This window comes from Gobius niger (genome assembly GCF_951799975.1).
Source record: "Gobius niger genome assembly, chromosome: 1".
Taxonomy (NCBI): Eukaryota; Metazoa; Chordata; class Actinopteri; order Gobiiformes; family Gobiidae; genus Gobius; species Gobius niger.
The window spans coordinates 63,825,827-63,850,045 of record NC_136852.1 but is presented as its reverse complement, the minus strand read 5'-3'; the positions used below and the strand labels follow the sequence as shown (position 1 = coordinate 63,850,045).

Here is a 24,219-nt window from a genome sequence, read left to right as displayed (position 1 = left end):
GGGTCTATGACTAAATAAATGGTGGTGTGTGGGTAAAACCTCCACCCATTTAAATGCTTTCCAGCACTGAGCACGAGCCTGCAGCCCTCTGTTTTGTGCATTACATGTGGCCCTTGGACACCCCTGGTTTACACAGCTGTACAACTTGCTTAACTCACTAGTCACGATTTACTATTGCCTGAGGCCAAAATGTTTCTCTAATGACATGAGGGACAGTATTTGTTATACTACATTAGTATATCATTTTGTAAATCTAATTTCTACTCAACCATGAGCTTCAGTAGGCCAATCATTACTTACCAAAGGCAGAACTACTTCATGGAGAATAACTGGGACTAAGGGCCAGTAAGATAAACAGATCCAGGTTATATTTAGCTGTTTTCAAGGGTGTAATTTTAGTTACATCTCTTTAGGTCTACAGTTTATGACAGTGACAAGTAATAACTTTACAGCAAACACAGTTTTTAAAAAAAAGTCATGGTTTAATACACTATTTTGTGCAGTTCAAAATATTACAGTAGGTCAATAAAACAGAGCACCATTTCATATGCTTTTTTGTCTTTCCAAAAGATTTTTTTAATTGTATTATAGTAAATTTTGTAACACAAAAATAACCACAAGAACAAGTTCTTTATATAAAAATGGTTTAACAATTTCTCTTTCAGTATAAAACACTCCAGAATCAAAAGCCAATCAAACAAATTCACTGCCATCATCTGAAATGATCATGAACTTCCCAGTCAAACTCTGCCATTACATACAAAAGGATGCATTAAAGAAGTTTCTGTTCTTTTTCTAAATATGGGAGTAAATGACGACAACACAAAGTCTAACAATCACTCTTTGTTTGCTATAACAAAAAAAGGACAAAAGTGAACTCATGGTCCAATTAAACCCCAAGCCCAAAATTTTCTGGTCAATGTGGTATTTACACAGTCTTCTGTTGGCCCTTCTTCCCAATAAGGGATTTGTGGATGTGGGGAATGACACCTGAAAGTATAGGAATAGGTTCAAATTAATACTTAAGTAGCAAGCATTAAATCTGCTCATGCAAGCTACTCTTAGAAACACATTTTAAATACTAAACTAGCTTTAATGAAACATGTCAGGACAACGTTACCTCCTCCAGCAATTGTTGCTTTGATAAGGGAATCCAACTCCTCGTCACCACGGATTGCCAGCTGCAAGTGACGGGGTGTAATACGCTTCACCTTCAAGTCTTTGGAGGCATTTCCAGCCAACTCTAGTACCTAAGAAAAACAAAAAACATGCCAAATACAAGTTAGGAATCCAGCAGTGAGACAGGTGGTCAGGCAGCTACAGCAAGTGCTTACTTCAGCAGTGAGGTACTCAAGGATAGCTGCACTGTACACAGCCGCTGTGGCTCCAACTCGGCCATGGCTGGTCGTACGGGTTTTTAAGTGCCTGTGGATACGGCCCACGGGGAACTGCAAAGAAAACGCAACATTTGCTACAGGAAAACATGGTCCACATGATGAGAAAAACCTGCATAAGATTTTTGTACAAACTTACCTGAAGACCAGCTCTCTGTGAGCGTGAAACTGCCTTGGCTTTGGCTTTACCACTGTCTTTTCCTGCTTTGCCACCAGCCTGGATTTAAAACAAGGAAAACATACATGTGAGTACTTTAAAATAGTCGTAAAGTAGACAGAAATAACAAACACTAAAATGGCATACAGGATGTTACTCATTCTGTGGAAGCATGTTTTACATCAGCGCTCTGTGATAGGTCAAGCGATATAAACACCACCCATATGCCACATTTATACCCGCTGATCTCCCGTGAATCACACTTTCCCGCCAATCCAAAATAATAACAATCGCATTTGCAAACACAACAGTTACCATCTGAAATGGAAGCTCTGGGCAAGGAATTAAATTATTAAACTAAAATGGCTCAAAAGGCCAAACCCGCAACAAAACGATGCTGAAGGACAAGCGTGCGTCTGTCAAAGGACTCGAGTTGCAACCAATTCGCGTCAAAACAAAACACCTCGCGCCGCTTTACATCATCACATGATTATACAAAATCTGAACGCTTTACACGCAGGTCTGACATCAATGACTGAAGATGAGCGACCAAACAGCATGTGTGGGGCAGGATTTTACACTGGTGGCAAAACCGCGCGCATCAAAATAAGCAGCTATCGATTCCACTGTCAAACACTGGAGCGGCTAAACTTAGCATAGCGCGCTAACGCTGCTAAACAAGGAAAAGCTACAAAAGTCAAGTCAACAACGCAAACTCTGCACGGTGCATTGGCTGCAACGATATATATAAGAGCCAAGCAACATAACCACCTTACAAAATACACCTTTAATCTCCAATCGCTTTTGCATATGGACCCATCCTCATAACGATAAAGCGCTTTAGCAACGGTTGAACTGAGCACCTTCTGTCTATATGCAGTTGAAATTAATTAACAGTTTTGGATGGAGCTGGAAATTACTCTAAAGCCGATGCGAGTATAGATGAACATTTTGCACGTAGCCCAAATATACATACCATTTTCACGTTTAGCTATTTGATTGTAGAATCAAATCGATCTCGGCTACCGAAAGCAAAGAAACAATAAACCTCTTTGGAAATCTTTTACATGCAACCCCTCGTGGGAGTCGTATTGTCCAATCAGAATGACTGTTGTTGCTTCGAATATTCCCTCTGGCCAATCAGCGGATGTTTTGCTGAACGCGCCCATCCCCCACCCCAGCCTCTGCTTTGCGCACGAAACCAACAAGTAGGCGGGACGGAGATGAGCGTGTCGTTCCAGGGGCAGCCGAAAAATGTGAAAAATACAGGAATAGTTCTTCTGTCACGTTGCCTTAAACCTCTTGAATGGAGATGTTGGTGCAAATTCTGTTGTCGTATACCACGTAGCCTACTCTTCATTCGTAGAGGCTTGTAAACACGTTTTAAAATAACAATCTCAAACAAATGGAGATATCACACGCGTGCTTATGGTTACAACTACATTGCAGTTGCGGAGATTTGTTGTGTGTTGTACGCGCCCCAAAGTAGCTTTACTTACAGGCAGGGGAAGGAACCAATCAAAGCGCGAGCCCTCCTAACTGACATTTCCCTCGACCAATGGGATTGCAGCATTCCGCGTCCGGTTTCCTCCGCTCGCTCCAGCAGGATCGGGGGGTGGGGGTCAGAGATACGCAGAGAGACGGGCTGCTGGTGGCGAAGATGGCGGATGGGGACAGTGGCAGTGAGCGCGGTGGTAGCAGCGGCGGTGGAGGGGGAGGAAGCGGCGGGTTCCAGCACTACCAGCGGGAGTCGGAGACCCAGGAGCTGGCCTCGAAGCGGTTGGACATTCAGAACAAGCGCTTCTACCTGGACGTGAAGCAAAACGCGAAAGGCCGGTTCATCAAAATCGCCGAGGTGGGTGCCGGGGGCTCTAAAAGTCGACTGACCCTCTCTATGTCAGTTGCGGCGGAGTTTCGCGACTACCTGGGGGATTTCATAGAGCACTACGCCCAGCTGGGGCCTAGCACTCCAGAGCAGATTGCTCAGTCATCCGGTGGCGATGACACCGGGCCTAGACGGGCCTTGAAGAGCGAGTTCCTGGTGCGGGAGAACCGAAAATACTACCTCGACCTTAAAGAGAACCAGCGGGGCCGCTTCCTCCGGATCCGACAGACCGTAAACCGAGGCCCTGGGTTCGGCGTTGGAGTAGGCGGCATGCCTGGTGGAGCTGGCATGCAGGCCGGGCAGACCATCGCACTCCCGGCTCAAGGCTTAATTGAGTTCCGCGACGCCCTGGCCAAGCTAATAGACGACTACGGGGGAGACGAGGAAGATCTGTCCGGTGGCGGAGGGGCAGGGGGCTACAGCGAGCTCCCGGAGGGCACCTCTATCATGGTAGACTCCAAGCGTTTCTTCTTTGACGTGGGGTCCAACAAGTACGGAGTGTTCCTGCGAGTGAGCGAAGTTAAACCCAGTTACAGAAACTCTATAACAATCCCATTTAAAGCTTGGAGTAAGTTTGGAGGAGCGTTCAGCCGCTACGCAGAGGAGATGAAGGAGATCCAGGAGCGCCACCGGGATAAGATGTACGAGAGGAGAGCTGGAGAAGAGTCCGAGGGAGACGACGTGGACGACGATTGACGCAGAACTGCTGCTCGTGATGAAGCTGACAACATGATGCAAAGCCTGAGATTCACAGAGAGTGGAGCAACTAATGTGCATGATGAACTTTAAAAACAACGGAGTTAATTAAAAGTATATTTGACTGAGAGAATTTTACTGTCTATATAAGAGAATGATGTTTAAAGTGTAGGTGGATGTTATAGATAAACGAGTGCGGACTGCAGTAGTCAGCTCCTGTTTGAGATTCCCGTAATTACAAATAATATATATAAGTATATATATATATATGAATATACATGATTGTCCATTTGGTAACCTCAAGTAGCCCAACAAATTAAGTTTGACAGTGCGAGAGACACAGCAGTATGCACCCAGTCCCATCACCTGGCCGATAAACCGTGCTAAGAGCTCACCTGGTGCTGGCCTGTGGTCTATGATGATGCCGAGGAAGTAAGAAAATGACCATGCCCAACCGGCACAACTATCTGACCGTCACCATGGCTGTTTGTGAACTTATACCTGAGTGACCCACACCAGCTACCCCAGACCAATCACAACTCGAAGAACGCCAGCTCAAAGGGGCCTCCTGGACAGGGCAGGACTCCCACAACCATTTAGGTGATCTGTTACAAGCACACTAGTCATTTGGATTTTGAGGACAATCCAAATGAGCTCAAACGTATCCTTGGTCATCCGTCCCTTGAGTGCTGATGTCCAATCCCACTTGCTGAAATTAGCTAAAATACTCAGGGTTGGCATGTCCCAACTGTATTTGTGAGTATATCATCAGCATGCATACCTGTGCAGGTGCATGTGTTGTATGACCTCCGTGACCTTTGTCTCAGCTGTGAGCTCTCAAGCACTGGTCTCAAAGCCTGAGACAAAGCTTAATGTTGCTGGGCCTGAGCGACAGTCTCCAGGGAACTGACCTGGTTGACACTCATAGGGTGCACCATTTGGATCCTTTAACCTTGAACTCAGACCAATAACGACTGAGGCAAAATTCAGTCTGATTGTAAGAATTTAGGTGCTTTTGGAAAACAAAAACCCAAACTTGGGTGCTATAGTGAAATAAAATTATATATATATATACTGGAAGAGATTTACTTACAAAATGATCAATTATAGATAGAATTATTTTTCAAAAGAGATATATTGCAATATGTCTTAGAGATATGAGACATTTATTAGATAACGCTGCCTAAAGTGGCTTATTTAAAACACTAAGCTTGGATGCAACAGTCCAGGGTAATATTTCATACCTGCTTTTTTCCTAACATTTCTGTTATTCCTTAGAGGAAGTACAAACAGTACACAAATTAATAACAGTATGTTATTGCAATTTCTATTAAAAAATAAAACAAAAAACAAATACGACTTCATTGAAGTAGTTTGTCAGCAAACTTTCAGCACTCCAGATCACTTTACAAAGCATCAAGTTGTCCCCTTGTTTCAGTCCACCATTCTGCCATGTTTTCTCACTATTTGGCTTTACATCAGTTGCCGTTCAACGCAAACACAAACATCTGCAACCGTTAACATTTAGTCTTTAGCGTTCCTTTTCCAATATCATATTTTTGCATGCCTGCTCTTGCGCGGAGCTGCCTTGTGTTCTTTTCTTTTGCATATTCTGATTGCTGTACGATGGTATTTATCCATTTTGAGGGCAGTTTTAAGATTTCTTTCTGTATTGCAATGGAAAGTTTACTTCTCAGCCTAATAAAAAGCCACAGAGTTCCCACGCTTTGGGGAATGTCACGATCATTGTCCCGCTTCCTTTGACCTCTCGTTGAATTTTACTTTAGCCACGTTGACACAGCAGAGAAATGCCATACTAAAAAGAAACACCTGGGAGCAATACTTTTTTCTTTTCTATTGATATAGAGTATATATATATTACACATGAAATCAAACTTCATCCTTCCTGTACTGTGTTACGTGAAATGGCAGCTGTTTCAGTCATGTGTGTTCTGCTGTAATATTCTACGAAGTTCCTTTCAACGAGAAATAAAAGTTTGTTTTTGCTCAGGAGAGGCGTGATCTTTGCATTTAAAATAGTTGTGCTATAGAGGTAGTCTGTTCCTGGTTCAAATAAAGGAATAAAACAAGAAAAATATTGCCAAATTTATCATTCACATTCTGATGAAGACAAAAAAAAACATCAGATCATATTGTAGTTTTATTAAGCTATAGGAGTGATCCTTTCCTCCTCATTCATCTCTTAAACATGCTATTGTCCTCACCAATTCTTGGACCACTAGATGGTGCACTACAGAACTGCAGTGACCTTGTACTAGGATTCTATTGTGTTCATTCTCCTTTTAGAATTTAGATGATGCATACATTTAAGCCATTATGACACAAACAAAATGGATTTCAAAACGTGCAGAATATATATGAATGTGGAGGGTGAAATAAAGAAAAATGACAGGAACCATTTATTTTCTCACACTCATTTTCAGTATTATTCAGTCTAAAAAAATGCCTCGTGGTAGTAGGATACTGAAAGCAGGCCTAACTCTCCCCAATGTAACTTAGGGGCACGTGGTTTACTTCTTCTATGCTCTAAACATGCATCATTTTCAAGAAAACTGTGGTGTATTGTAGAGGTCACAGAATTAAGCACATTCTTTTAAATCGGTGCCATTGATACAAGATCAATGAATTTAAAGTGTAAATTTAACCCTAGGAAATTCCTACAACATTTATCACTTTGCCACAGGCTCTAGCAACATAGGTCCAGTCACTACAGCATCAATTCACACACAGAAACCCAAACAACGCCCCTTTATTCCTGCGTACTAGGATCAGCTTGGTTTAAAACAGAGATGCAAAGACTTCTGCATACATTTAGAGACTGGCCCTCGGATGCACCAGTGGGTCATATGATAGGAGAGGGCAAATTATTAATGAGCGGATAGCTCTGCTAGTAGCCTGCTGAAGTGATAGCCTATCATATCTGGTCAAATGTGCTGCTGATTACATTATAGTAGATTAGTAGTACATATATATGGGTTTGTGGGACATAAAAATGGTGTTGTGGAAAAATCATATTGTTTTAATCCAATGCCAAAGTCTTAAATGAATACATTGGAGAGAAAAAAAGCCTCAAGATCTACTTTTCCCCAGAGAAGGAATAAACATGCAAATCCACAGAAGGTATTTATTAAACATGTTGGCTCAAAGTCTGGTGTTCAGACGTACTACTGGTAAAGTTTATTGGTAAAAAATGACAATGGCCAAGCTGATGATTAACAGTTTGGTTAGAGATATCACAAAATGGCATAGGCTACTTTATATTATTCGTATCCCCATAACAATTCAAATAAATTATCCAGGGTAATAATAAAACTCATAACTAAACATATATCCATGCTTTTGTACTCTCCCTTTTCACAATGTTGTTCAGTTTAACGTCGTCATCACCAACAACCTCCTAAGCCAGGGCAATTTGCAGAAATTCATCTGTTTATTCCCTACTTCTCTTCTCTATGAGCAACCTCATTGACCTCCCTGTACTGTCATGGTGAGTGAGTGCAGAGCTGTGATGAGAGAGAGAGAGAGCGGGAGGACAGCTCAAGGGCACGTAGTAATACCAGCATGGGCGAGCTGCCAGAGATAGAGGGAGGAAAGAGAGAGAGAGAGCGGATTAGTTCACATGTCCCCCATCCCCATCATACACCAATCTGCCACTCCACCATCAGCCACAGCAGCTGGGATACAGGAAGATGCCCCGCTTCCCATCATGCAACACTGCCATGCAATCACCTGTCTCTGCTTGATGATGTAAGGTGTTTAAAGGCACACGACCCAACACTGAGGAACTTGAAGCATGACTCCACAGTAACATAGTCAATACTTTTATGAATAATGTTAGTCAAAAGTGATATTATACCTGGCTTCATTTAGTTCTTTTTTTTTTTTTTTTTTAACTTCCGAGCACATTTTCTCCTGTTTGATATTACCCATCATTTTAAAGCTTCTTGAAAAAAGCGTCTAAATAGTGATGAAAACGAGATGCAAACGCTACAAACAGCCACAAAAGAACAAAAAAAAAACAATAAAAGAGTGACTAAAGAGCAATAAAAAAGCAAGGGGAAAAAAGTGTAGACATCACGGCAACTACGTGAGGACAAAGACCCGGTTAGATCTGTTTTGTAGGTCTTAGCTTTCAAATGAGGCATTACACTGGCCTATAGGCTCCAGTATGGAAGCGATTTAGGTTATGCTGAACTGGAGAAATTCGGTTAAAGCAGGGGATAGGAGGATAAAACTCATTGAGATTTAAAATCTCTTTTTCAAGAGAGCCCTGGACAAGTTTCAGGAAAACAGCTTCACACACAGGTTAGATTTGTACAAAAATAATCAAAGATAATTACAGCCTATCTCTGTTGGCAAGAGTTTGTGCCATATATTAATTCATGCTAGATGTTCCTTGGGTTGACAAAGAGGCAAACCTTCCGTAGCAAACAAAATAAATAGTACACTTGCAAAATAAGGATTTATATACTGCATAAGCTTACCTTTTGCTTCAAACTATATCTGGAAAAAAAAATTGAAAACATTTAGGTAAGTATACAGGCCTAATTTATTTAGTGTGGTCTTTTTTTCCCCCTTTTTTTTTACAGGCTATTCTTCTGGACATTTACACTGTACAAAGTCTCATCATATACAGAATGGCTCCAAGAAACAAATTTACCAAATCATTTTTGCTGGAATCTGTGCTCTTTTAAGCTTGGTATTAACCCAAAGAGGATATTGGTCAGTAAAAGCACTCCTGCTATGCTTTCTTAAATCCTTCCACTTTGTAAAATCCTCCAAAGGAGTCACAGAACAAATATGTACAAGAATGGACATGGCACTGTGGAGGTGTGCAGCCAAAGACTGTGATCACTAGGTCATACAAGGTAGCCTGAGCAGAGGCTCCTGATCTTACACCAAAGCAGATTGGGGATCCCTCTGCTGCTGAGCAAAAATCCTGTAGCGATGATGAATGAGTGGCTGCACGGGTGCTATTTTTAGCCCGTGTTACCATGTGGGGGAACCTTCTCTACTTGCACGACGACTGGCAAACTGTACAATACTCCAACATGCAGCGCCATCCTAATCCTATGCATGAATGGAGAAAATAATCAGCTCTTCCTTTACTCAGAGGGACAGCTCAGAGATACAGGCCTGACACCGATATGAATGCTTTATACTTTATCTGTCAGGAGCCACTTTAGGAACGATGCATACAATCAAAGCATTTTCCCAAGGACACAGCACCACAGATGCATTTGGCACGGATCAAATGGGGAATCTGTCTGGGCTGTTTTAATTCAATTTGTATACAACTCCAAAAAAAGACAGTTAAGTTTGCCATCAATCTGATAACCCATATATTGTGATTAAAAGTAATAAAACAAAATAATGAAGTAAATCACCTTTCATTGATTGGGATTTAGTTGTTACACCAAGATCTATGAAAGGCCTTTAGGCTATCTTCCTACTTGCAATCACAGTCCCGAGGTTACAGTAGTAAAAAAAAAAAAAAGCCTAAAATGAAGACAAATAAAACCTGAAAGACTCAGCAGATGTCTGCTGAGTCTTACTCTGCTGAGTAAGACTCAGCAGACATCTGATTCATGTCTGCTGAGTCTTACAAGGATGAAGAACAGTATTTTCTTTTTTGTCTTTTTGTTGCAAAAGACTAGCTCTTGCAGTACCACTTCCTCTCCACTTGAAAGCAGCAGAGATCTAATTCTATCCATGGCAAAAGTCATTCTTCCTGCAAATGCAAAATGATCCCTTTATGGATTTGAAGTAAATAAGATAAAAATAAACCATATTTTTTATATGGACGATCTTAAAACGTTGGAGGACATCCAGATGGAGTTTGGCCTTGACAAATGTGCAAAGGCTACTTTCAAACACGGGGAAAGTTATCAAGTCTAATGGTATTGAACTTTCTCAAGCAACCACGATAAAAGCTTGGAATATGTGAAGGAGATGGAATCCAACACCCCTACAGTGAGAACCATATGTTTACATACACTTCTTAAAAAGACACATTTGCATTTTTTTTCTCACTGTCTGACATGAAACCAGAAGTAACTTTTATTTTTCTTTGGTCAAGTAGAATTTAAAAAAAATATTTCTATTTGTCACATTCCAGAAGAATGAGAGATAGAATTTTCTACCCATTTTTTTTAAATTAGTTTTTACAAAGTCAGTACATACACTAAGATTACTAACAAGTTGGGAAAGCCCAAATGATGATGTCATGGCCTTGGACGCACAGGTCTGGTTCATCCTTGGGTGCAATTTTAAGACACTTGAAGGTTCAGGTTCATTGGTTAAAACAATGATGGAAATGTCCAGCATCACACAGATCAGAAAGAAGGCGGGTTCTGTTTCCCAGAGATGAAGGCGCTGTGGTCGAAGTGTGAATATCAACCCAAGAACAAATGCAGAAGACCTGGTGAAGATGCTGAACCTAAGAAGAGCCTAAGAGTTTGTCATTATCCAGAGTGAAACAAGTCCTGTACTGACATGAGCTAAGAGGGTCCTCTGCCAGGAAGAGGCCCTGACTCCAAAAGAAACATGAAAAGGCAAGTTTGGGTTTGCAAATAAATAAACAAAGGTTAAAGACTTTACTTTTTGGAGAAATATATATAAAAATTGGGGCCATTATGACCATTGTCACGTTTGGAGGAAAAGGGGAGAATCTTGCTTGAGAAAACCATCCCAACTGTGGGGGGCAACATCTCAAGACATCAGCAAGAAAGTTAAAGTTTGGGCCAAAGCATATGGTCAATACTGGTTACAAAGTGGCTTAAGGATAACAAAGTCAGTGTTTTGAAGTGGCCATTACAAAGTCCTGATCTCAATCCAGTTGAAAATGTATGGGCAGATCTGTAAAGGCTTGTGCAAGGTGTCCTGCAAATGTGGCTCAGTTACACCAGTTCTGTTTGGACGAATGGACTAAAACTCCTGCCAACTATTGTAGCAAGCTTGTGGAATGAAAGTTTATATTAAAAAATCAAAAGTATAACAGTAGTTTAACCACCCTTTTTTCATTGAATTCTATTATCATAGAAGACAGTATATTTTCTGCTGGAACCTTTGTCACCACGTGTCGGCATGTCTGTATCAGGGTTGACCTGGCACTGGGTCAGATAGAAACGCACCATTAGTGTCCTTCCTGAAAGTCCTAATTGTTTGTTCCCTAGAAATTCTGCCCATGCTTCTATTCTCATTCCAGCATGGGCAGTGCTAAATTTGTAAATTAGTAGTTTCAGGAACACATTTGGTCTGATGTGATGGATTCGGGGAACAGGCCAAATTTGCCGGAACACAATCATTAAACACCATTATATCAGATCAAATCTTTGCCGGTTCCTCCTAAATATTTCCCGGATCCTTTACCCTGAAAAACAGAAAATTCGGGGGATCAAATTAAGCACTGAGCATGGGACAAGCCTCATTGCCAATCAAAGGAAAGGGGGGGAGACGGAGACAGTGATGGCAGCCAAGGACTAATGGCTCCGTGTGGCATCACCACACCATGTGATGTGTTGACTGGAAGGGTGAAAGAACTCCTGGGACGTACCAAAACAATTTTGCTGTTGAGGTTTTTTTTAAATCACATTGTGGTATTGGAGTTCATGCTGTGGCAAAAAGTACCAAAAACAGTCCAAAAGTCGGACACAGGAAACATGTTTGCATTAACTTGTCCACAAGTTGAGGTTTTGACCAGATTCTGGAGTTTCTCGTATTCAGACACTAAAATATTGAAATATTTTTGTGGAAGTGCATGAAAGCCTGATCAATATGCACTTCCAGTGGTGCAGAAGTGACATTCATCTCCGGGTTAATGTAATCTTTATACAATGTGTCATGTGATAGCGTTTCAACCAATAATTTATATTTCATTGAGATTATCTTTTATATTTATGTGATCGTTAAGTCAAAAACAATCAAGGCGTCACAAAAGTCCCACACTTACACAATAAAATGCAGAACACAAACCTTCAGATGGAGATACAGAGTCATAACCACAGAGAAAAACATTTAAATGAACTCCTTTGTGCCGCGAGCAGTAAAAGCTGTTCCTGCCTGATAACGCATTAGCCTACATTCCTTTGCCTTTTGCCACGTTTTTTTTTAGACGTTGCTGCATGTTGTGCAAGAAATGTGTTGCCACATGATGATGTTCTGGATGTTGATGTGTTTTTATGTGTCTTAAAGGTGAAACCAAAGACAAATGTCCACCTTGGCGGACAATATACTTTCTGTATTTGTATTCGTATCATATATTACTTTCATAGTTTAAAGGGGCTAGACGCAAGTTTGTGATTTTATACTCACTACTGCCTACTGCCATCTCAGGCCTTATGCGTAACTGCAGCTTCTATATTAAGCACGTGCATGACGGTACTTCAGACCCGAATTAACACTTTTTTGAGTGACAGTGCAGGATTTTAGAGGCAGTTGTGGTGAACAGGTCTGGGCTCATTCTACACATTGGGACATGGCTGGAACACGCACACAATTACATCACATTTGTTAATAGGATTGTATCAGTGTCCATATTTGCCAGAACATACTGTATATTGTTTCTCATTAATTTTGAAAGTTAATTTTTCAAGGGATAATTGAAGATATCTGAGCTAACCACCTGTCTATTGTAGATAAATGAGAAGATGACCATTAACAAAGACCTGTCAAAAAGATTATCTGGGCACAGATTTACCAAATTAAATGATGGTGACATAAATGATATGGAAGCAACATTGAAAACCACAATACCTGGTCACATACCTGAGTCAAGTAAGTGACTCACTTCTCCAATTAGTGAAACAACATGATGCCAGCAAAAGAATGTATAACCATCACAAGGGATGTCTCCAAGTACGGAGTGAGAGATTGAAGTCCCAGATTTAACTCCAAAGGACAAAGAGACCATAACTGCATGCGCCAAAGAATAATATACATGGGTATACCCTAAAAGATTGACTGAAGTAGATGTGGACAGAGTGAAGACAAACCAGTGGTTTAGAAGTAGTGGATTGAAAGCTGTCGTCGGGCCGACGGTGGCACAGATGGTAGAGCGGGTCGTCTCATGATCGGAAGGTCAGGGGTTCGATTCCCACCTCCTGAAAGTGCACATTGTCGTTGTGTCCTTGGGCAAGACACTTCACCCACATTGCCCCCAGTGTCTGCGTACATTGGTGTATGAATGGGTGAGTGGATCCTTGCTGTAAAGCGCTTTGAGTGCCTAATGTAGGTGGAAAAGCGCTATATAAGTTGAGACCATTGACCATTGACCATGTGAAAACAGCAGCCCGCTCCTTTGAATAAAGGAATCTGCAAATTAAAAAAGGGCGGATGTTTTGTGCATGACAATCACCCGAAGTTTCCTGAACTTGTGACTCACAATTACAGATAACAAGAAATACAGGCATAGCGAGGCCCTATCAAGGCTACCAGTGAAGTGAAATGTGGCCCTTCAGCATCATCCAAATACCGAAATAGTTACGAAGCATCTTACTGTGAATATGATCTTTACGTGTGAAGATGTGATCAAAGCCAAAGCAAATACAGCACTTTGCTTTTGTCGTTTTTAAGGCACACTGCATAACATTTTGAATTCTATTGTTGCCAGCAATACAAAATATGGACTTAATGACCAACTCGACACAGAAAATGCTCATTTTGCAGTGGATAATGGATTCAGATGAGGACAAAACCCATTAAATCTTTTATTTAGCTTTAGTCAACATCTCCATGGAGACAAGCTGGAGGCCTGGCTGTAAACTTTACTAGGAGCGGGGTCATAATAAAGTTACAGCTTTTTATTTGTTTGTATTTTTGGGGCGAAATATCTGAAATGCACTATGCTTGTATTTTATTCTATTTATTGGGTGAAATGTCTTGAATGCCTTTAAGTCCAGATTTGCCCAAAGGCATACGTTTCTTCTATGTTGAAAATAGTCTTAAGTTAAAAGCTTAAAACATTATTCTAAAGACAAAGGCATATTGAATTTGCAGATAACCATTGTTGCCTCCATTAGTTAACTGAATTCAGGAGGTTCTGAGGTATACAGTTTTATAGAAATAATTATAGCCGCTGCCACACCTAGTAGTTGGGAGTAAGACAAAATAAAATGTTAGATGTTAGTTCCTTTTTAAGATTCTATTTTTGTAATTTCTCCTCCCTACAAATCTGCTGGAGCATCGGAAGTGGTGAATCACAACAGCACTGAAACACGCAATAGGGTGTTCACACCAAACCTAAAAGTTGCTATGTGCATCTCTCAAGCATGAATAACATCTGTGGAATGAGTTAAAGAGTCTAAAATGAATACACTAGGATATTTCTAAAGACACTGGCCACAGATCAGTGGTCATTGCAGTGAAACCTTCAACTGGGTGTATTTAGCAGAGGTTTAAACCATCCCCTGCACCTTTATTTATTTATTTTGAAACTATGCAGTTCTATATTACAAAAAAAGACCCTGATATTTAATTATGTGGAAATATTGAACTTGTAGTAAACAGTGCCATATCTGGCAATGTATGCCAATTCATCAAGAAGCCTGAGGGCCACCAAAAATTGGTCTCCAGGCCGCATTTTGTATTATCTGTTATCTGCTCATAAATGAAGCATATGTACCGTATATTTACATGGGTGTAGATTTTCATTATTGTACGGTGTATTTTATTTTGTACGACTATAAAAATCCTTAGGACATTTTGTACAATCCTAAATGGAACGTAAGATATGTGCTTTGCTATTTGTATGACTTTGAAATGTGCTTTATTTCCCTTTTGATGTGCTTGTTATTATAATTGATAATAAAACGCACATACTCATGCATGTGTTGTTTGCATAAGTGTATGCTGAAAGTTGAAACATGTTTAAGGTATGAGAGATGGGGTACGTTTATAGAAATTATCTGAACTTCGCCCTACTTCTGTCCTTAAAGGGGCTAGACCAAGTTTGTGATTTTATACTCACTACTGCCATCTCAGGCCTTATGCGTAACTGCACGACGGCACATCAGACCCGTATTAACACCTTTTTGAGTGACAGTGCAGGATTTTAGAGGCAGTTGTGGTGAACAGGTCTGGGCTCATTCTACACATTAGGACATGGCTGGAACATGTAGGGGGAGGAAAACAAATGATTTTAACGTTTTTAAACTCCGTATAGTGCCTTTAAGGTTTTGCACTGCTGTACTGGACCCCAGGAAGAGTAGTCTTTACTATTATATGGTAAAGACTAATGGGGATCCATTAATAAACAATAAACAATACTGCTCAAATTAATACATAAAATAATAATAAATATGTTTCACAAAGTAGCAAGACTTCATAATAGGTCTCACTGAAGAAACCTGTGCTGTGGCTTCTTCTCATGGCATACATAGATGAGTCTGTAGTTTTACACACAAAAAAAGTGACCACAAACAGGAACTAACAGAAAAGGCCACACAGACTAGAGTGTGGTGACTGTTGGGTAATTTGTGGTTTCAAGCTCAGCAAGGACCTCTTAATCCCCACCTGAACCGAGTTTGGTATTACCCAAATCTTAAAGCTTCTTGAAAAATACGTTAAAATGGTGACAAAAACAAGGATGAAAACCCAACAAGAGAGCGTCAAAAACATGACGGGAAAGCAGTAATAACCCAATTTAAAAAGCGGCAAAAACACTCAAAAGAACAACAAAGGTCTTAGCTTTCAAATGAGGTGTTACCTTGGCCTGTGAGCTCCTGTCAAGAAGCTTTAAGATTTGGGTAAAGCCAAACCAGAGAAAGTGTGCTCTTTTCAGGTGGGGGTTAAGAAGTTAAGAAATGCATGTTTTCTGCAAATGCCAATGTTTTACATCAGTGGTTCCCAAGTGTCAGGGCTTTGAGACCCACCATTACCCTCGGATGACAAGCCGAGGACCCAAATAAAACTGTAATTTGTCATATATCGTATAAAATATTGTATTTTCCAGGTTTTTGTTGAACAAGCAGTAGACATCCTATTTGGACTGAAATTATGATCAAAACAACCCAATAACATTCATTTTAACAGACACAGTTAGTGTTTCCATGCATTTTCAGATGGAAAATATTGGATATAAGGTCCCTGTATAGACTGACTGGAAATGGTTCCGTGACCCACTTTTGGGTCCCGACAAATCGCTGTTTAACATACAGTATGACCAAGCGGGATGTTCTGACAGGAAATTTTTAAAATACTGACACTATTTCAAGCATTTTTAGACTACTTTAACAGGTATTTGATATCTTATTTGCACAATAATATTTCTCAAAATCATCTTGGGAGCCAGAGGTTCTGTGCTTGAGGGCCGGATTTGGGCCTGACGTTGCCTACCCTGCTGTATAGTTTACTCTTTGATTTGTTGATGGCTATGGGATGTTTATATTATATGCTTTTATCTACTGTTTATTTTTATTGTTAATGTATTTTTCATCACTTAAAAAAAAAGGCAGATTTTACATTGTCCATGGGCATGTCCATTGCAATTAAGTCAGGTATATTATGACGGCTCTTAACATTTTGCATCATAATTCATGTTTTTTTGTAATGCTGGATTGTGTCCCATTGCATTATTATTGTTATTTAAAATGCTTGTGTTTTCCATTTGCTGTGCCGGTCGTTCTATGTTTTAGGTGTATGTTTCCAGGGATTTAGTCTGTGAACTTTGTTGAGATCTTTTTTTTTTTTTTAAGTCAGAGTCCTCCAATGACAACTGGGATAGTGCGTGTCTTCATTCCCCACATTTTGCTGATTGCACGGAAGTGTTACTTTCAGAAAGTACAAGATTACAATGTCTGGTTTATTGGCTTTAACTTCTTTGTCAACTTGAACTGGCATATCCCATAAGATACTCTTGAACAGTGGCTGGCTGGGATTCATGCCATTTTTCAGATGTTACTATTCCATGTAACATAAGCAGCTACTTTATTATGTCGCTGAATATATTCCGTCTTCGCCAACTCTGGGCAGCCTGCCACTATTTCCCACATGCCCGACATTCAGGTTGTGTTCCATCCTTCATGATATGATGGTGGTGTGCTCTAGTAGCTAGACTTTGATCTTCTATAATTAGTCCTTCAGTTTCTGCTTTGTAAATGGTAAACGGTCTCAACTTATATAGCGCTTTTCCACCTACATTAGGCACTCAAAGCGCTTTACTGCAAGGATCCACTCACCCATTCATACTTTCATTCATACACCAATGTACGCAGACACTGGGGGCAATGTGGGTGAAGTGTCTTGCCCAAGGACACAACGACAATGTGCACTTTCAGGAGGTGGGATTCGAACCCCCGACCTTCCGATCATGAGACGACCCTCTCTACCATCTGTGCTCTGTCGCCCCATACTGAGATATGTTCTTACATGAGCTTAGACGAGTTGATGCGTACCTGTCTGGTCTTTGTGCGTGCCCTCAGTCATTTGGCCTCTCCCAATGTATTCCTATAGCTCCAATCAGGTTGAAGTTAGAAGAGACCAAGCTCTTCCACGGGCACAAAGACCAGACAGGTACACAACTCATCTATGCTCAGGGAAGAACATATCTCAGTATGGAAAAAACGGTGGCCTGTTCCTTTAAAGTCTCCATGGTGTAAATCTCACTAATATCCGTCTTATTTGGAAGATTAAACATGCTTCAATGTGGAAGCTCTACAGCTGCAGGCTCTTAGCGTCACAAATCTGACATAGGACTTGTTCAAGTTCCTTAGCTCTTGTTTAAACTGCAAATCAAGTCTATTCAGAGTCACTGCTCCTCCAAGTTAAGCCTCAACTCATGTACAGTATATACAGTATGTTCTGGGTCTTGTCGCGGGTCCCAAAAAATGAGCCCTTAAACAAGTTTGTGTCGGATGTCGAGCAGAATAGATATCTGGACAATCATAGAATATAAGTGTAAAAGTGTAAAAGTGTAAAAGTAATGTGTTAATATTTACCCCGAAATAGTAAATTATATGAACATTCTTCCTCAACATTTCAAAACTTGGTTCAATTACAACAGATGAACAATACTTCTTTTTTTTTTTTCAAATTAGTCTTTTTATAGACATCTTACCAGACATGTTGCATAAAGGGGAAGCAACTCAAGTTCATTTCAAGTCATACTAACCCTTTTTCTGGCCCCTGTTAGGAAAAAGTGCTTTCGGGAAAATGCTTTGAGGCCAATGCCTGAATAAAGGGCATTGCAATAGTCCAGACGAAAAGAAATAAAAGCATGCACGACCTGTTCAAGCAAATTAAAAGATAAAAACTCGATTTTAAAACGCCATTGACCTGCTTGTCTAGTTAAAATCACTGCGGTGACGCCAAAGTTGGTGACTTTGGGGCACACATAGTGCTCTAGGGGTCCCAAATCAGTGAGGGCATTTCCAAACAGAACAATTTCTGTCTCTCCCTCGTTTAATTTTAAGAAATTTTGGGATAACCAAGCCTTGACGTCACCTAGACAGTCGAGCAGGGGTGTCAGGGGGCAGTGGCTGTTTTTGGTGATTGGCATATAAATTTGACAGTCGTCCGCATAGAAATGACAGGACATGCCATGTTTATTAAAAATCTCCCTGAGTGGGAGGAGGTACAGGGCAAAATTGGCCCAAGGATTGAACCCTGACCCTGACCGAAGAGGAACTCCCACTCAGGTAAGACTGAAAACACTCGAGGGCAGTCCTGCTGACACCCACACAGTTTTTTTTAGACGAGATAAAAGAGTTGCATGTGTGTCAACTGTGTCAAATGCAGCAGTCAGATCTAAAAGCACTAAAATGGCAGAGCTACCAGAATCGATCATTAAAACAGGTCCTTAAAAACTGTAAGAAGTGCAGACTCTGTGCTGTGAAACGCTTTGTAGCCCGACTGGAACGGATCTAAACGGCCATTTGCATCTATAAACGGTTGCAATTGGGCAAAAACACATTTTTCAAAGCTTAGAAATAGTCCAATAATTTGATAAAACCATAGTGCCAAGGCCAGATTGTTTTAAGTTTAAGTTTAATGGTTTTGTATAGCCCAAAATCACAACAGAAGTTGCCTCACCAGGATGCACCAAACATTAAGGCAATAAAACAGCAATACATATGACAATTTAAAGTTCAGGTGAATGAAGTATCCAGGCAAACAGAATGTCCAATAAGTGTCGGCAGCAGGTGGCGACGAGCGGCGCGGATGTCCCCCGTCCTTAGACTTTCTAGTACAGCGAGGAAAAACTTAAAAACCCAGTGGGAGAAAAGAGAAACCTTGGGGAGAACCACAGAAGGAGAGATCCACTCCCATGGACGGACAGACTATAGAGACCCAGGGCCGAAAGATCCCTCAGCAGACGGGCCAAGATTGCAGACCGTCCAGTCCTCAGATTCCATAATTCAGGGTTCCTCCGTTCGATCTAGACAGGCACTCCCGAGGGGGAGTGGGACAGGAGACACCATGTGAATAGTAGTGAACAGACTACAGATAAATTAAATATTGTATCGTCATAAGACAAAGTCTGCAGTAAGAAGAAGAGGATAGCGCTCAGTGTACCGTACTTCTCACAGCAGTTTTCCTCCTAAGGCAGCTTTACTTCAGGCTGAGCTTTACCCAACTGACCTGATTATAAGCTAATTCGAAGATGTACATTTTTAGCCTAGTCTTAAATGTAGGGACTGTGTTTGCTTCTTTTAACGTGGGCTGGGAGTGTACTCCATAAAACCGGAGCTATTCTATTTTAATCAGTGGTTCAACAACAGCTTTTTTTTAAACAAAAACTGAGAACATTTCCAACAACAAAAAAAGCGAGGTGGGACCGGGTCTGTGGACAGGACAAGGGTTTAAGTTTGTTTGCTATCCCTGTAAGCACAGATAGTGACACAGGTTCAAACTGATTAAAAACATCTAGTTTCTTTATTCTTTGTTTCTTTTACCTGAATGGATACTTTATGTTTTGTTCCTGTTGCTTGTATAATTTTGATGGTTGGATCCCTATTGCAAGTCTTATCCTGAGGTCGATATATTATCGCTGACTTTCATGATTTCATGAGTACTATAACTGCCAGTGTATGTTGCCGACTGCAAGTGCAGCCTATTACTGTAGAGCAGTGGTTCTCAACCTTTTGGAGCCGCGACCCCCATTATAACAAGTAAAGGGGTTCGTGACCCCCCCGCCCGGGTCACACCGTGAGAAATAGGAACATTAGCCGACATAATTCTTTAAAAACAAAGAGAAAAATGACTGAAATAAAATTCATCAAACTACGAACAAATAATGGCCCTCTGGTAAAATAGCAAACACATGCTACAATAAAACATTTGATTATTTGCTGATGAAAATATGTATATTTTATCTAAATGATCTGGCGACCCCCCAAATTTGTCTCGCGACCCCCTTGGGGGTCCCGACCCCCAGGTTGAGAACCACTGCTGTAGAGAGGGAGGATTGCTGAGCATTCCTTCCTCAAAATCTCACACGTTTCTTAGAAATGTACAGAATTAAGATTACGGTAATGAAGACACTTACTGGTCGAAGCTGGAAGTAGGGCAGTGCTCCAATCTCAGACAATATAACTTAAAATAGCTCTGCTGGTGTTCAGGGTTCTTTTCATGGTTTAGCACCAAAGACCATCTCTAACATGTGAGCCATATGAACCAGGAGGGGTCTCCAGCTGCTCCCAGAGTCAGGACTAAACACGGTGAGGCTGTGTTTCAGTTTCATGCAGCTAACATCTGGAACAGTCTTCATGAGGATGACTCTGACAATGATGGCTGAAAACAGTTATTTTTACCCACGCATATGACAACTTTTATCTTATTTAATTCTTTATTTTATCTGCACTCTTGCTTTTTACTGTAATTAATAACATTTTTATGTTCATGTTTTATGGATTGATTTTCTCTGCTTTCTTGTGATTTTATGTAATTGTGAAGCACTTTGAAGCCTTGTGTATAAATCGTGCTCTCCAAATAAACTTGCCTTGCCTTCTGTAACATGTGATAAAAACAACAAAAAAGCGGAAAAAAAGTTGACAAAGCTGCTACGAAAAAATGTGACAAAAACGCAACAAAAGAAAAGAAATGTGACAAAAAAGTGATGAGAAATTGGACAAAAACACCGCAAAAAAATGACCAAAGAGTGATCATGACAAGTAAAAAAGTGACAACAACATGGCAACAATGCAAGGGAAAGATCACTTTCAAATGAGGCGTTACACTGGCCTATAAGGCTGTGAGCTCCAGTCAAGACGCTTTTAGATTTGGGGAAAATGCATTTGGCTAAGGTGGGGGTTATAGAGAGGTTAAAGTGTCACTGTATATGACATGTTCTGCACAACATGACACAAGGAAATGCTACCACAATACCACAACCACTGTCACTTAAGTTTGCCATTCTTCCAGAACATGATAGTTGTGGTCACGTGTGTCTTATCAGACGGAAATTCCTTTATAGACAGTAAAGGCAAGGCAACCGGAATTGCTGGAGGTCATGGTGAGGAATGTGCTTCTGCAGCCAACTATGCACACCTTTGCCAAACTTGCACAATTGTCAGCTGGAGGGCAGGTAACCTCGAAATGCACTAAAGTTGAACTAACTTCATGTTCCAACAGCCATGTAAATGCCAATAATTTAAAGAAAGTGCTCAGTTCGTTCAATAAAGTTGGGCAGTGAAAGAAGATTTTTTTTAATCTTTCTATAAGGAATATGGTTATCAAATGGTTTGTTCATAAAACCTTTGTTTAACTGGTGTGAAATTCATTAGTGACCAGAGCCGCCATCAGAGGCGACTGTGTGGTTCCTCACAGAGTGTTTAGTCAACAAGTGCTATCAGTGAAAGGGACCAAGGTTTGGAACAGCATCCCAGCAGACATTAGAGACCGTACCACATTCATAGTATTAAAACTAAGCTTAAAGGTTGGCTGAAGGGGAATCAGACATGTGACCACTGACCATTATCCTTATGTTTTATATCTCAAGTTTAATTGTGTGATGATCTTTTGTCTTTAATGTTGTACACTGGTCTTTGTATTTTCTTGATCTGCCAGGGACTACAGATGGAAAGTTGCCATTGGCTAAATCTGGCATATTTACATTTTTTTGTTTAATAATATGCATTGTCCCTTTAAATAAATAAATAAAGTGGTAACTGGCTACATAATTTAGCATCTTCAGTGGCCAAATATTCACATTGCCATCCACCCGACCCACCCCTTGTTGCTGCAGAGACCCATTAGGACAGAGCAATCAATGCAGGATCATAACTATAAACTGGAACAACATGCCACCTTTCCACAGGAAATGAGGGAAAACATCAATCGAGTTTATAAAAATATATATTTATCTTCATTTTGATACAATCCCAAAACAATACATGAGATCTGTAGATATAAAAAGCACAAGCAGCACCCAGATTTACGGATATAAAAATAAAAGTACATACAACTCATTCATAAACATTCAAAGCCGAAGCAGCAGTTGTTATTGCTGAACACTTGGGGAAACATATGCTTGTGTCAGTGTTTTTAGCTTTGGCCACTACAGTGAGCATGTTACAAGTTAATTTGACAGAGAGTTATCCTTCATAATAGCCCTTAGTACTTTATGTTTAGATGTCTGAAGTCTAAAGAAGTCAGTAAGTCAGCCAGAGCAGTGATCGCTGCACGGATCATTCAGAAAGGCTTGCCTTAAACCTCTGCATCATCTGTTCGGAGCCAGAGTTTTACAATCCAGGGCATCCGTTTACACTACATGGACAAGGAGGTGTTGTGAAGATCCCATTGGTTTGCTGCTAAAACAGGAAAACAAAGAGTAATCAATACACATCCATAGCATTATATTATAGGCCTAGCTAATTTGAGAACTTACTGTGTCACTCAGCGTAACGCACCAACGTGAAGGAATCATTTTACTTCGATTTATTACAAGGTATTTTGTGGGGGAGTTTGAGTTGGCTGTTTTGATACAGTAATGGTCAGCTCCCATTCCAGCATTAACCTTTAGAAACAAATTGACTTTACGGATTCCATGTGGAACACTGTTGGTTTTCCTTAGCTGTGGATGAATATTCAAAACATTCCAGAATAGAAAACATATAAGAATCTGATAAAACATTGCATTACAAACATTATTATCATAGGTTACTGCAAAGCCTACGTACCTCTAGCTTGTCTCCCTTCACAGCAACCAAGTACAATTCTTCGTTATTCTTAAAACAGAGTGCAAAGTAGTCGTTCCACTTCCATATCTCCACGAATGCCTTACCTGAAGTTAATTGAAGTGTGTAAAACACTTAGAAACCTTATCTACCCATGGGTGCGCTAAAACAGTTGATAAGAGTCTTACCCTTGACTGCTCCGTCTTGGAGTTCATCAACAATCAACTTCAATCCGAGCTTCTTGGTCATTCTCACGTATTGGCCTCGGCTGTTCTTCAGAATGGTTGTTGCGCATTTATGAAATTGAGGTGCATCATTCTCCATAAGATTGATGGACTGCAGAGTAAAGCTGTTTCAAAACACACGGTCGATTAAAACTCAGCATGATAAAAAAAAAAGTAGGTAAAAATAACAGTAAGTAATATTACCCGACATGAATAAGACTGGGCCGTATTCTACCTGTCCATGTTGACCTGAATAAACTCTGAGCGGTGTAACTTGTTCTGCGCTGCGACATGTTGAAGAGTGAAGACCCTGCAGAGGCTGCAAGAGTTTAAATAGCCAAGTGAGCTGCGCTATGACGCATCAGTTACGCAGACTATACAGTAAAGGAGGACGATGAATCAATTCGAGTTAAACAGAAGAAAAAACACCAGATTTTGGGAAAGGCTTTAATTGCCAACATCAATTAAATTCAAGTTTATCACGGATTGAGGTCCAAAGAGACAGGGGGACGCAATAAAACCAACACCAAAAGGTCAAAGACATCTAATACCAATACCTCAGACATCCGGCATGTTCATGGTTCTGCTGTAACTGCAACTTGAATGAGTTTCAGATGTCTCCATTAGTTACAACAAAACAGTGCTGCGTGTAGTCTGCACAGAGCAGTCAGCAAACTTATACCATACTTTCAATCGAAACGCTAGAGGGAGCTGAGAGACAAAAAAGGTC

The 24,219-nt window shown here is 40.6% G+C and overlaps 2 protein-coding genes and 1 long non-coding RNA gene across 3 annotated transcripts; 1 reads left to right on the top strand and 2 right to left on the bottom strand.

Annotated features, from left to right (window-relative positions):
* Positions 1-492: 492 nt before the first annotated feature.
* On the bottom strand, positions 493-2,678 carry h2az2a (H2A.Z variant histone 2a). Its single transcript, XM_079572160.1, has 5 exons — positions 2,528-2,678; positions 1,534-1,611; positions 1,335-1,448; positions 1,121-1,250; positions 493-990 (listed from the first exon to the last, which is right to left on the bottom strand). Exons 1-5 carry the CDS (start codon positions 2,528-2,530, stop codon positions 929-931), a joined length of 387 nt encoding a protein of 128 aa, XP_079428286.1. The 5' UTR covers positions 2,531-2,678; the 3' UTR covers positions 493-928.
* Positions 2,679-3,168: 490 nt separating this feature from the next.
* On the top strand, positions 3,169-6,143 carry LOC306974653 (transcriptional regulator protein Pur-beta). Its single transcript, XM_079572023.1, has one exon. It carries the CDS (start codon positions 3,212-3,214, stop codon positions 4,130-4,132), a length of 921 nt encoding a protein of 306 aa, XP_079428149.1. The 5' UTR covers positions 3,169-3,211; the 3' UTR covers positions 4,133-6,143.
* A 16,993-nt stretch (positions 6,144-23,136) lies between these two features.
* Positions 23,137-23,593, bottom strand: LOC306969639. Its single transcript, XR_013793337.1, has 3 exons — positions 23,454-23,593; positions 23,269-23,372; positions 23,137-23,162 (listed from the first exon to the last, which is right to left on the bottom strand). It is a non-coding gene; the product is annotated as an uncharacterized lncRNA (long non-coding RNA).
* Positions 23,594-24,219: the final 626 nt, after the last annotated feature.

What these genes read in the sequence shown, in the direction of transcription:
- LOC306974653 (XM_079572023.1), top strand. Translation starts at nt 3,212, where the DNA reads ATGGCGGATGGGGACAGTGGCAGTGAGCGCGGTGGTAGCAGCGGCGGT.
- h2az2a (XM_079572160.1), bottom strand. An exon ending in CACAGAGAGCTGGTCTTCAG is followed by an intron (nt 1,449 to 1,533) that starts GTAAGTTTGTAC and finishes TTTTCTTTGCAG; the next exon opens with TTCCCCGTGGGCCGTATCCA. An exon ending in AGCAACAATTGCTGGAGGAG is followed by an intron (nt 991 to 1,120) that starts GTAACGTTGTCC and finishes CTATACTTTCAG; the next exon opens with GTGTCATTCCCCACATCCAC.